The sequence below is a fragment of the Octopus bimaculoides genome, chromosome 9 (assembly GCF_001194135.2).
Source record: "Octopus bimaculoides isolate UCB-OBI-ISO-001 chromosome 9, ASM119413v2, whole genome shotgun sequence".
Taxonomy (NCBI): Eukaryota; Metazoa; Mollusca; class Cephalopoda; order Octopoda; family Octopodidae; genus Octopus; species Octopus bimaculoides.
In genome coordinates this window covers 3,518,525-3,530,811 of record NC_068989.1, presented here as the reverse complement: position 1 = coordinate 3,530,811, position 12,287 = coordinate 3,518,525, and the positions used below count along the sequence as shown (strand labels likewise).

The 12,287-nt window shown below is 37.1% G+C and overlaps 1 protein-coding gene across 1 annotated transcript; it reads right to left on the bottom strand.

Annotated features, from left to right (window-relative positions):
* Nucleotides 1-1,031: 1,031 nt before the first annotated feature.
* LOC106869152 (E3 ubiquitin-protein ligase E3D) lies at nucleotides 1,032-10,255 on the bottom strand. Its single transcript, XM_014914757.2, has 8 exons — nucleotides 9,796-10,255; nucleotides 8,101-8,433; nucleotides 5,822-6,114; nucleotides 4,973-5,081; nucleotides 4,120-4,243; nucleotides 3,511-3,671; nucleotides 2,801-2,954; nucleotides 1,032-2,524 (listed from the first exon to the last, which is right to left on the bottom strand). The coding sequence occupies exons 1-8, from the start codon at nucleotides 9,957-9,959 to the stop codon at nucleotides 2,501-2,503; spliced, it is 1,362 nt and encodes a 453-aa protein (XP_014770243.1). The 5' UTR covers nucleotides 9,960-10,255; the 3' UTR covers nucleotides 1,032-2,500.
* Between the last annotated feature and the right edge of the window lie 2,032 nt (nucleotides 10,256-12,287).

The following is a 12,287-nucleotide window of genomic DNA, read 5'->3' as shown; positions in this document are numbered from 1 at the left end:
AACGAAGGACACTTGACCCGCCTGTTCAGGACAATATTCGGGCTGGGACCTATGGACAATTACCAGTGATCCCTGGCCTGGCAGTGAAAATTGTGGTGAAAGAGTACAACAGGGTTCGCCACCACCCCCTGCTGGAGCCTCGTGGAGCTTTAGGTGTTTTCGCTCAATAAACACTCACAACGCCTGGTCTAGGAATCGAAACCGCAAGTCCGCTGCCCTGACGACTGGGCCATTGCACCTCCACGAAAGTGGCACTAACACAAAGAAAACTAAAAAGTAACCCACAGTAATCTCCCTTTAAACTGTAGATCACACGCCAAAGTGGCACCAAATGTTCTTTTTTTTTTATATACAATTCTTAATATTTAATTATGGAAATATAATGGGATTTTTTTTAAACATAGAAATGGATGGCAGGAGCAGCAGAATAAAATAGGGATCAAAGGGGTCCATAGATAAAAACAAACTACGCAAGATGAAGATTATGAATAATACTGAGACATGTTGCACTTTTAAACCGACTTGGTCCGCAAATGAGTTGTGGTACTCACAGCTGGTGTTAATACATAACAGACAAAACTGGCAGAATATTTTATAGTCAGGATGTTATCTTGACAGTACACAATGTTTCAATTAGGCATCACTTGAAAGTCCAAAGTTTCAACCATGTTATCAAACCTAAAGTTCAACATTTCATTATTGAATGCCAACCTTCAAGTGAATTGTGCAAAAGCCAACACACATTAACTTTAATCTATTTTACTGTAGTCGCTTCCCTTCCTATTTAACCACTTCCCCTCGTCTTCTTTATTTCTGATTCCCCATTTTTTTTTTGTCTTTCTCAAATTTTCCTTAACCCTTTTGTCTCTTCTTGTTTCTGCCTAGTTTCAGCTATTTCTATCGTTTAGTTTTTCCATTGTGTGCTATATTGCATACCAGGCCATTCTTGAATGGTTCTAGCAAAATGTAATATTCATTTCTCTAATTCCAGTAAATTTCATATATATATCAAAAATAAGAAAATGGAGATATAGCATTTAATAAAGATTTATTATCAGCAAAAATGAAATATAGACCCTTACAGCTGTTTCAATTAAGCCCAATAAAGAATAAATAAATATGACTAAAATAATGGGCGGGGAAGAACCTCTTCAGATTGGGTTAAAAAGATACACCTTTAGGTTTGTATATGAATATATGTATATACTTTATTGAAAAGCAGCAGAAACATCACAAAAACTGTTACTCAGAGTTTCATGTTCCCGTTCATCAGACAGTTTTGTTTAGAATGGAACAGAAAGTATATTACTCTACCTCTGGTATTTGAGTACTATTTTTTTCACCTTGTTTCACATCTATGTGCTTACTCTGGTGTGTGTGTATATGTGTGTGTATATATATTAGTTCAAATTTAGGTGTAGGAACCAGATGCAGGTGTATTAGTTAACACTCAAGAAGAATGGAAAAGTCTTTTACGTTTTGAGCATATGCTCTTCAACAGAAAGGAATATGAAAAATAAAGGAGAGAGAATGAAAAAAAAAATGTGTAGGGTTTAACAGTTCAACAGGATGAAATAACCAGAAGAGGCTGAATGGAAGGAAGATAATGATGGCAACCCAGTCAAATGAATTTGCTCGTGTTTTTGTGTGTGATTGCGTATGTATGAATGGAGGTGAACGTGTATGTATGGGAGGGCAAGCTGAAAAATAGTGGACCTGTGTGTGTGTGTATGTGAATAAGTGACCCAGTGCATACATTATGTGGAGTGCTGTGTGTTACATGTACTGGTATGTATGTGTGTGTGCATATATGTGCAAGTGTACAAGTATCCTAGTGTATGTGTTATGTGGGGTGATATTACATTTTGCTGATTGGCTCCCCTGCCGGTTGCACGCAAAAAGCACCATTCGAACGCGATCGTTGCCAGCGTCGCCTAACTGGCACATGTGCTGGTGGTATGTGAAAAAACAACATTCGAGCGTGGTCATTGCCAGTGCTGCCAGATTGGCTCCTGTGCTAGTAGCACATAGAAAACACCTTTTGAGCATGGTTGTTGCCAGTAGCGCTTGACTGGCCCTCGTGCCAGTGGCACGTAAAAGCATCCACTACAATCTTGGAGTGGTTGGCGTTAGGAAGGGCATCTAGCTGTAGAAACTTTGCCAGATCAGATTGAGATTCGAGCCTGGTGCAGCCTTCTGGCTCGCAAGTCCTCAGTCAAACCGTCCAACCCATGCCAGCATGGAAAGCGGACGTTAAACGACGATGGTGATGATGATGATATTATGTGTGTGCATGTGTATGGATGTGTATATTATTGTTATGTGTATGGATGTATGTGTGAGGCTAACGTGTATGTGTGTGCACACGCATGCATGTGCAAACACTTGTGTTTAGCAGTTTGTCTGTCATGCTAACAATTCAACCAGCTCAGTGTCTTCAATAAAAATTCAATAACACAGACATTTGTAAACAGTCAATAGAACTGAACATCTTTGGATTTTAGGGTGGACGTAAGAAACCAACCTGAAAAATGACAAAAAAAAAAGAGAGATTTAATATCTTCAAATAAATTGTCATTTGAACAGATTATAGAAATATATTAATGAGATGTTGAAGTATCAGTTAATGGATTTTGATCTGAAATCTATGGTACAAGTTGTTTTGATACAAGTCATTTCTGAACAAGCAAAGCTATGACAGACAGCCACACTAATTTTGACCAAACCAAACCTATTTCCTTTGTTATTTTCATTATTATCAGTGCAATTTAAACAAATAGAGAAAAAAAATTGTTCTTACATGAAATTCATTAATCCTTCGACAGGAGAATGGCAAAGAATTGGTGCTGCAAATTAAATAGCGTAGCAACGTTGTGGTCAGTTGAGGTGAAAGGGTCAGCATATGAACAGAAACATCTGACTTCCAGAGTTTCAGAACTTCTTCAGCAATTTTCCTGAGAAAAACAAAACAGAAATAACACATCATCATCATCATTTAATGTCTGTTCTTCATGCTGGCATGGGTAGGTTTCCTGATGTGACTCGAATCATACCAGACAGTATAAGAGAAATAGCCTTCCCTGATGTGGAAGCCTCAAATGTATAAGTTTTGACTGTAAATGGCAGATTTTTGAATAACAGTTTTTGACTTGTTGGTTGCCTTTACATTTGTCTCTGAGAACAAAAACTGATTATTCAGGTCATTGCCTGGAATCGAACTTGGAATCCTGGGGTTAGTAGCCCGCACTCTTAACCAGTACGGCATACGTCCGAGTTCGATGCCAGGCAGTAACCTGAGCAACAAAAACAACAACAACGACGATGATAACCCAGGTTCAAAATATCCCCAAGACACCTGATGAGGGCTGGAGGGTATATCAGCCGAAACGTTGTGTCAACAACAAACAAGATGAGGACAAACATCCGTCAAATGTAAATAATGTACATAATTCATCATCTCTTAAATATAGAACTGTATTAAAATAAAAGATAAAACTAAATTTTTTTTACCTCTCTTTATTGGAAGACTTAGGAACACCCTTTATTTCAGCCTGATAAAGAATTTTCTGTCGTACTTCTGGTTCCAAGGACAGTTCGTGGACATGCTTATGTTCAGCAGCAGTTGGAATATCGTTGAGTTCATACACTTGAATGGTATCTAACAACCAAACCTACAAGAAATAAATGTTTATCTTTATATACATATCGAGAGGCATGGTCTCCATGATGCTAAGATACTTGATAAGTGCCAGCACCGTGGGAGAAGACAAGTGGGTGTGGCAGTTCGGATGCTGAGGGGAGATGCAGCCTTTCTTATTTTGGCACAAGGCCAGCAATTGAGGAAGGGGTAAGTCGATTACATTGACCCTGAAAGGGTGAAGAGCAAAGTTGACCTCAACAGAATTTGAACTCGGGACAAAGATGGGCGAGATGTTGCTAAGCGTTTTATCTGGGATGTTAAGGATTCTGTCAGCTTTGCTACCTTAGTTGCAGCAATAATAATGATTCTTTTATGTTATTGAGAACATGACCATCTCTCCTGTATTTGAGTTACATTCTCTGTGATCATAATAACAATGTCAATTTTTACGAAAAACAAAGCACAAACTTATAGCATACCAAGCAGGTGATGGCTGGCTGGTTGTCGGATTTTGAAGATTCAATGATGAATTTGAAACTGGTGTAGATTCGACTCTGTTCTAAGAGATAACTGGCCAAATAAGACTCTTCCGTAAAGGTCCACCTAAAAGCAGAATAATATCAAAGTATGCACTACGTATAAACACCATTATATATACATCGATACATAGAGCTGTACTGATAAATATGACATACATATACAAGACACATGCACTTGTGCAGGATTATATATATTGTTGCTATTATGCAAAAGTGTTGTAAGTCCAAAACGTTCTTTTTTCAGAAAACGAAAAATCACTTTCACCATTTCATAGCAAAACCATTGGACTACATTTTGGCAATTTTCATATCTTGGCATCTGCAGACCAAAAGAACCTGTTATTGCAAGCAAAAATAAAAATTAGGACATACGACAGTTTAACATAATGGCACTATATGTATGCCTGAGCGAATGACCTACTAGAAATAGAAGTCAAAATAAAAGAACATATAAGATCACATCATCATCATCATCAACAACCCCAAGACATAAGACTCATAAGGACGGTTATCTAATTTCCATAGCATATAAGTGACCAAGATCACAACATTCCCCCTGGATGAGAAGCTAGCCCTTCACAGATTAATCATTACAGCTGAATGGACTGGAGCAAAGTGAAATGAAGTGTGCAAAATATTTTGCCCCAGCACACGGCACTCTGAGTTCAAATCCCATTGAGGTTGACCTTGCTTTCCAACCTTTCAAGTTCTAAAGCTCTGTACCCCACAATGGCAACTGGCAAATGACTGGAAGCACCAATAAAAGAAGAAGAAGGAAAGTATAATAACTCACCTGTTTATACCAGTGAGAGGTTCAGTTACAGAGTTGATTAGATTCGTCATGTTGATGGTGTAGGAATAAATCTTGCAAACAAATCTGCCAGGCTCGTTATCTTGAGAGGCTATAAACAACAACAACAACAATAATATTAATAATAATAATATGCAAAAAGCTAACAATGAAAACTGAAAGAAGATTATCATGTGTGTGTGTGTGTGTGTGTATATATATATATAGTGTGTGAGAGAGTATGGACATGTGGGTATGTGTATGTTTGTGTTGCTTTGTCTTGACATCATACAATAGGTGTAAATCGTTATCCTTCATTTCCAAAATTCTGTGAAAGCATGTTAGTCACGGAGAAATATTATGCTTAGAAACAGATAATGGATGGTACCAGCCGTAGAAAATCTGCTGCAGTTAGCTGTCTGAAGCATGCAGCAAAGGCAAAATGGAAGACAAAACGTATGTATGTGAACCTTTCAATCAACTAAGACTGTTTTGCAATTAGAAAGCAAGAACGTCCTTTGGATGTGTTCAAATCTAAAAACATCAAGGAAGGGACATAACCTCTTGTCTTAATGCCTGAAGAAGGAATTTTTATATTCGAAAATATTATATCAGACAATGAATAATTGAATTATAACAGTTATTATGGCCCATTATGCATTGTTGTGCCATTCAAGACATGTTATATTTCACAAACAATACACAATGCTTCTAGCGAACTACAATACTCTCCTCTCTCTCTCTCTATATATATATATATACACACACACACATACATATCACACATTTTCAGAGAGAAGAGAAAGACAAGAGTGAGAAAATGATAATTCAAAATCTGAGAAATTAACTCACCATCTCCACAGGATGGTAAGCAAGTACCAAGCTCTGTTCGACATCTTCTGCACACCAACTGAGTGGAGTCCATCTTTTTGATGAGAGACGTAGGGCTGAGATCAGTAGAATTCACTAGAAAGTACAAATCACTGACCAGACAATCACCAGGTTTGGGTGACAAACTGGTACTAGAAACTGAACTGGTTTTAGACTTCTTTGAAGAACCACTCGTTTCATGTTGATGACAGAAATGGTTGCCAGACATTTCCATCCAGGCTTCTGATGGTAGGGGAAGAACTCTTCGGAATTTTCTACAGGAAATAAAAACGAAAAAGAAAAAGAAATAATGAATGTCTGCCATCATTGTTTAGCCACAAGTCAAGCTGAATAGATCCATGATCAAAGAAAAGCATTCTAGCAGTGATCAGTCCATCTTTCTTTTTCAGTCTTAAAACAAGTTCATGCTCACACGATACGAAAATGAGTTTTCTTTCGCAACCTCCAAAGATTATGGATCGTGGAATATTACTACCAAATAACTGAACCAAAATAGAAATTTACATCTGATCTGATTAATCTCCCTTTCTGAAACAGCTCGATGATAGTTATTCCCCTTAGATCACTTCTGATCTGCGTTTGATTTTTTGCCTTTTCATTCTTCAGGGACCGTGAAATTAAATTATCAGCCGAATACCAGAATCATTTTTAATTGATTGCTTCCTTCACCGAAACTAGTGACCTTCGGGTATCTTAGAAAAACCTACGTCGATTTTAGTCCAAGCCATGGACGTACCAGTAATCAGTGTAACTATTAAATACAAGGAATGGAACTGAAAAATCTTCCTCGTTTAACTGGTGTTCTGGTCATCTTACACCAACAGACAAGGTTAATCCATAACCACGGCTCCAACAACATAAATTCTGTTTCTGCTCGAAGGCTCATCAGAAACTGTCTGTGGTTTGTGGTCCTGTGTGTGTGTGTGTGTGTGCGCGAGTATATATATATATATGTATGCATATATACACACACACACATAGTACATGAATATGTAGGCAGAAGCGTGACTGTGTGGTAGGAAGTTTGCTTCCCAACCAATGGTTCCAAGTTTAGTTCCACTGGATGGTACCTTGGGCAAATGTCTTCCACTTTAACCCAGGCTGACCAAAGTCAGACTTGTTTGGAGGCCTCTAGGCAGATATCCACTGTGACTGGCAGCAGAACTGGAGAATCCCCAGTTGTGAACCAAGGAGTGGTAGCACTGCTGAGATAAGGACCAGATCAAGAGAGACCCCAGAATTCAAGATTTTAGCCAAGGTCTACGAGGTTGACACTTGTCGCCGTGCTGATTGGTAATGAGTAGACACATGCCGCCTTGAATAGATCGAATGAACAACAATTTCCACTCCATATAATACATCAAAGAAAGTGTTGAAATGTGGATACAGAGTCTGGCACGAGTGGGTTCCTGTCAACTTAGATTAATCAAAATCTTTTAATAAAGCTGAGCACCAACACTTTGGCAGATGACCTCACAGCAGCTGATTCTGGGACCATTTTCAGAGCCTAGATTGCTGCAACATATGACATCTGCAGGAAGATTAGAGTGAAAGACCACTAATCAGAACTATTCAGTATCATGCTCTGTCAAGGTTGTTTCCTTTCATCTCTTCTGTAAGTACCGACTCTGTATGTACTGCATTATTTACATTTGATGGACTTTTGTCTTCATCTTGTTTGTTGTTAACATAACGTTTCAGCTGATATACCCTCCAGCTTTCATCAGGTGTCTTGGCGAAATTAAAAACCTGGATTCTCATTCCTAAGGTATTTTTCAATGTTGTTATTATTATTATTTCTATTATTCAGGTCACTGCCTGGAATCAAACAGGATGGAACTGAAATTCTGGAATGCTCAGCATTAACCTGAATAATAATAATAATGATGATGATAATAATAATAATAATAATAATAATATCGAAAAAATACCCTAGGAATGAGAACCCAGGTTTGAAATTTCCCCAAGACACCTGATGAAGGCTGGAGGGTATATCAGCCAAAACATTGTGTTAACAACAAACAAGATGAGGACAAATATCCGTCAAATGTAAATAATTCCTCATCTCTTAAATATAGATCTGTATGTACCACTTCAAAAATGAGAAATTGAGGGTTATCCCTTTAAACTAAAAAAGTGGCATATGTGGATGATGTCAATGAATTAGAGCTGATCAAGGAAACGATTATTCCTCAGGTGAGGAAGTGAAATAAATGATAATCTAAGAGAAGTTAGTTTACCTTTCGGCTGGTAGAATAACATTACCACAAATACGACATCTACAGCTGTCTGTTCCCTTGGAAAGGGAAGCCACCAGATGGGAAGACAGTTGGCTGGAAGTGGTGGGAGGTGCTGGAGACATCAGCAGGTTGGGTAAAGAGGTCTGCAGGGTACACTGCAACTCTCCATGGCGGGAACAGCGAAGACCTCGACAAGAAGCAGGATGAAACTGAACCTCTGGAATGCCCAGCTTCCAAGTCCATTCTCGGCCACGTCCTTGTCCAGTGGTGATGCTGACTGACCCAGAATCTACTTGGACTCTAATGTTGCTGTAGCCCGTTTCATTTTGGATCCTGTAGAAAAATATAAAAGTAATCATCGTTATCCTAAGTTATTGTATTAAGGCAGAGAGGAATAACAGAAGTAAAAGCACAACAGACCAAGTGAAAATTGATTTTGAATCCCATCAGAATTGGTTTGGATTTTATTTTCCCTCTTCCTTGGATTGATAAACATCAACAGCAGTGGTATGGTGAGGGGGAGTGGTAGATGATTTAATCAAATGAGTCAAAAATAAAGACACAACTTATGGAAGAGTTTACAGCAATTCTTCGATAAGTTGTGTTTTTATTTTAAGAAATATTGTTAAATATTTTTCGATTATTTATTTATTTATATAGATAGGTGTGTGCATCTTTGGTGTGTGTGTTTGTCCTCCCACCACCGCCTGACAACCGGTGTTGGTGTGTAGAATAAATACCAGGCTTAAAAAATTAAGTCCCGGGGTCGATTTGTTCGACTAAAACCTTTCAAGACGGTGCCCCAGCATGGCAGCATTCAAATGACTGAAGCAAGATGAAAGATTGTATGGATATGAGGGACCAGTAGAGTAAAATAGATATCAAAGAGGTTCATAAGCAGAAAATGGTTGAGAACCACTCTTTTAGACTCAGTGGAAATCAAGTAAAATTACGAGCGCACTACACATAGGAAATTCTTTAAAATCTGTTTTAAAGTTTTTAAATTATCAAAATAAAAAAATACTCCAGACATTATGAGTAACACATTTTCATAAGGCTCAAGTAGTTAGTGTGGATTTTGAAAAACCTTAAATTGCAGTTTTAAAAATCCGCGGCGTACCGCATTGTTACGGAACGATTTGGTTTAGAGACTAAACGAAAAGCCCGCGGGTTTTAAGCCAGACCGAAGGGAACTAAAATTCTTTGAAGGGAAATTTAGTCCAAAGCTCCAGCCACTCTTGCTAATAATAGCAATTCTGATGATAAAAATACTATTTAATTTTCACAAAGTTACTCAAAATTAATTATGTTACCAGACACACGTGAACCTCACATCATGTTTTGATTACACGATATACGAAGAAGAAAACTATTTATAATAAAGATTTCGACACTAATTCGGTTTTACCGGATATTTCCATGTATTTATATCAATTTACTTATATGCATTTTTATGTAATTCTTTATTAACTGAAATATAAATAAAAGAAAGGTCTTAATTGAATTATAAATATTGTAAGTGGAATGTTATTTTTATTTTTAAGACACTCATGATAATTAATTAATTAATTAATAATCTATTGTTATTTTCATCATAATGATTATTTATACAATAAAAACAAAATTAATTGTTCTACGGTGTGCGATAGAAATTGGAGAAATATAACGATGAAGAATAATGAAAATCATATAAACCTGTCGACATTAAGATACAGCGAGAACCTTCCTAGATTCTTCAGTCTTTCGGCATACAACATGGACCATGTCTTCTTGTGGTGATAACCCGATACATTCCGACCGTCTTCCAAACATGCTGACATCGCTGCAAAAGACGAACCACTTAAAGCGCCATTTACCATTGTGGTTAATGCCACACTGGAGGCCGCTTACGGCCTTCCACGGAAATTAGATTTGTTTAACTCCACGTGATCTCAGGTTGTTTTGGCTGTTATTTGGCGCAGGTCGAGTGATCGCCAAGCGGTTTTACTTGGTGGCTCGTTCATGCGTTTAGCTCGATGGTTCGCAATATGGGTCCTTTGGGGCTTCATATAAGATTTTATTGATAAAATTTATGTGCAATAACTTGCTTTATACTTCTACAATACATAAAATACTAACGTGCAAAATATTTTAACAATATTTCTATACAATTCCTTAAAATGTTTAATAATAAAAATATAATAGGATTTTTTTGAAACATAGAATAGCTATGGGAGTAAAACAGGAATAAAATTGGGGTTTATAAATTTTTTAAATGGTTAAAGTGTAAATAAACACACCCGCATTCATATGTATGTATGTACGTGTAATTTTTATTCGTTACAAGGGAAACAAGTTGACAATATTACAAAATACTTTATAGACAAAATATAATTAAACAAAGAGACCGCATTGTTATCAGAATTAAAATTATACGCGCAAAGTTATACATTAAGATTCGCGCTTCAATGTTTCTGAAATGCGCGTGTTGCTGTTCTTCTTTAACCCCAGGTCAGCCATGATAGCGCGAACCTAGAAAAACAGACAGAAACATCTAATTGTTTGGTTGCACATAATAAATCAAGGGATAACTTTATTCAGTATAACTTTTCACTTTAAGACGATAATGAGTACTTAAGGAAACTGAAGCTATTTCTAACGATAATATGGAGGGTTTCCTATTTAGCTTCTGTATGTACGTGAATAGACCAATGAACAAATGTGTTACCACTGTGCGAGCAGACGGCTAGCTAATAAACGGATCTCCAAGTGGTCGCTTAAACATGTAGAAAGAGCAGCCAAATTTCTCTAAACTACAGCCTACAGTTTTTAAAAAAGAATACATTAAAATAATAAATGTAGTCCATACTTTTCCAAACAATAAAAACAGGGTGATCACAGCTTTATGTACAAGTTCTTATAATAAAAGTACGTTAAATACTGCTGTTGATTTATGATGCACCCAACACGTGTATGTCGGGTGGGCAGAGACGGACTATATGTAATCTGAACCTTCCCCCCCCCTTATTTTTTTTTTTTTTACGGAATCCCACGTTTTAGGCTATGGAGATTCCGATTCTGAAAAATAATTTTCAAAAATCTCAAATTCAAAATTTAGACCCCCCCGCCTATTTCCTCATTAAAAAAAAGAAGACAATATTTTTTAATCTGCTCAGCCGGGACCGAATTTACAACTGCAATATAAGACAGTTGAAAAGTTCCCAGCAAAGTAAGTGCGCTTGACACTCCGGTCTCGTTCACATTATCCGGTTGTAACTCAGTTGAACCGCTAATGTCCTGGTGTAAAACAGAAACTATTCTTCGTACAGTCTCATTTCTCGTAACTTTCTTACATAGAAAAATCTTTCACCTTTTCTAAATAAGACTACAAAACTATTTGCCGATCGTTATTTAAATTCTTTTCACAAGTTCCATTGAGGTATAAATCTGAAGGTGCGCCGCTTACATCAAATATCAACTAACTGTAAACAGCTGAAAGTTTTTATTTATGTTTATGAACTTTCAAAAGAGTGACGCACTGAACGTGTCCCGTTTACAGGAATACAGTACTTCACTTGTTGTTAAAGGATTTTAACCTGGATTTCCAATGGCAAGCTTCCAGGAAACATTTGGGGTGAGCCTTATATCTTTTTATTGATTTCTCATACCGAGTAAGTTTATTATACTGAGTTCAAATCCCGCCGGGGTCGACTCTGTTTTTTCCTTCTTTCAGAGAGCGATGGAGTAAATAACATTCGAGAACTGAAGCTTAATCTAATTTACGGCACCACCGCCAATATTTGCCTTATATCTATGGTACATAACTGTTACAAGAGGGATGACAGTGAGTTCGAAGTATCGACCTACTGACCTTCGTCGGACTGAGACCGAAACTTCCAAGTCCCTGTCACTCGTCTTGTAAAACATGTACTATACAAATTCTTCAGTTTAATGTTAAGCTGTTTTTATTAAAACTTAACATAAAAGCACACACACGCGCGTATACACACACATACATGCATGCATACATACATACTATATATATATATATATATATATATATATATAGTAAACTGTAACGGTCTCAAAATGACTCAAGGCCTGAGAGTTTCGTGTATGATAGATATTATCGGCCCTTCGGCAACTTTGTAATTTCTGACGATTATATATATATATATATATATATATGTATATGTGTGTGTGTGTGT

Coding starts and splice junctions, on each gene's coding strand:
- LOC106869152 (XM_014914757.2), bottom strand. CDS start 9,959: ATGGTAAATGGCGCTTTAAGTGGTTCGTCTTTTGCAGCGATGTCAGCA. Junction 3,672..4,119: donor AGCCAGCCATCACCTGCTTG/GTATGCTATAAG, acceptor TATTTCTTGTAG/GTTTGGTTGTTAGATACCAT. Junction 2,955..3,510: donor AAGTCTTCCAATAAAGAGAG/GTAAAAAAAATT, acceptor TGTTTTTCTCAG/GAAAATTGCTGAAGAAGTTC.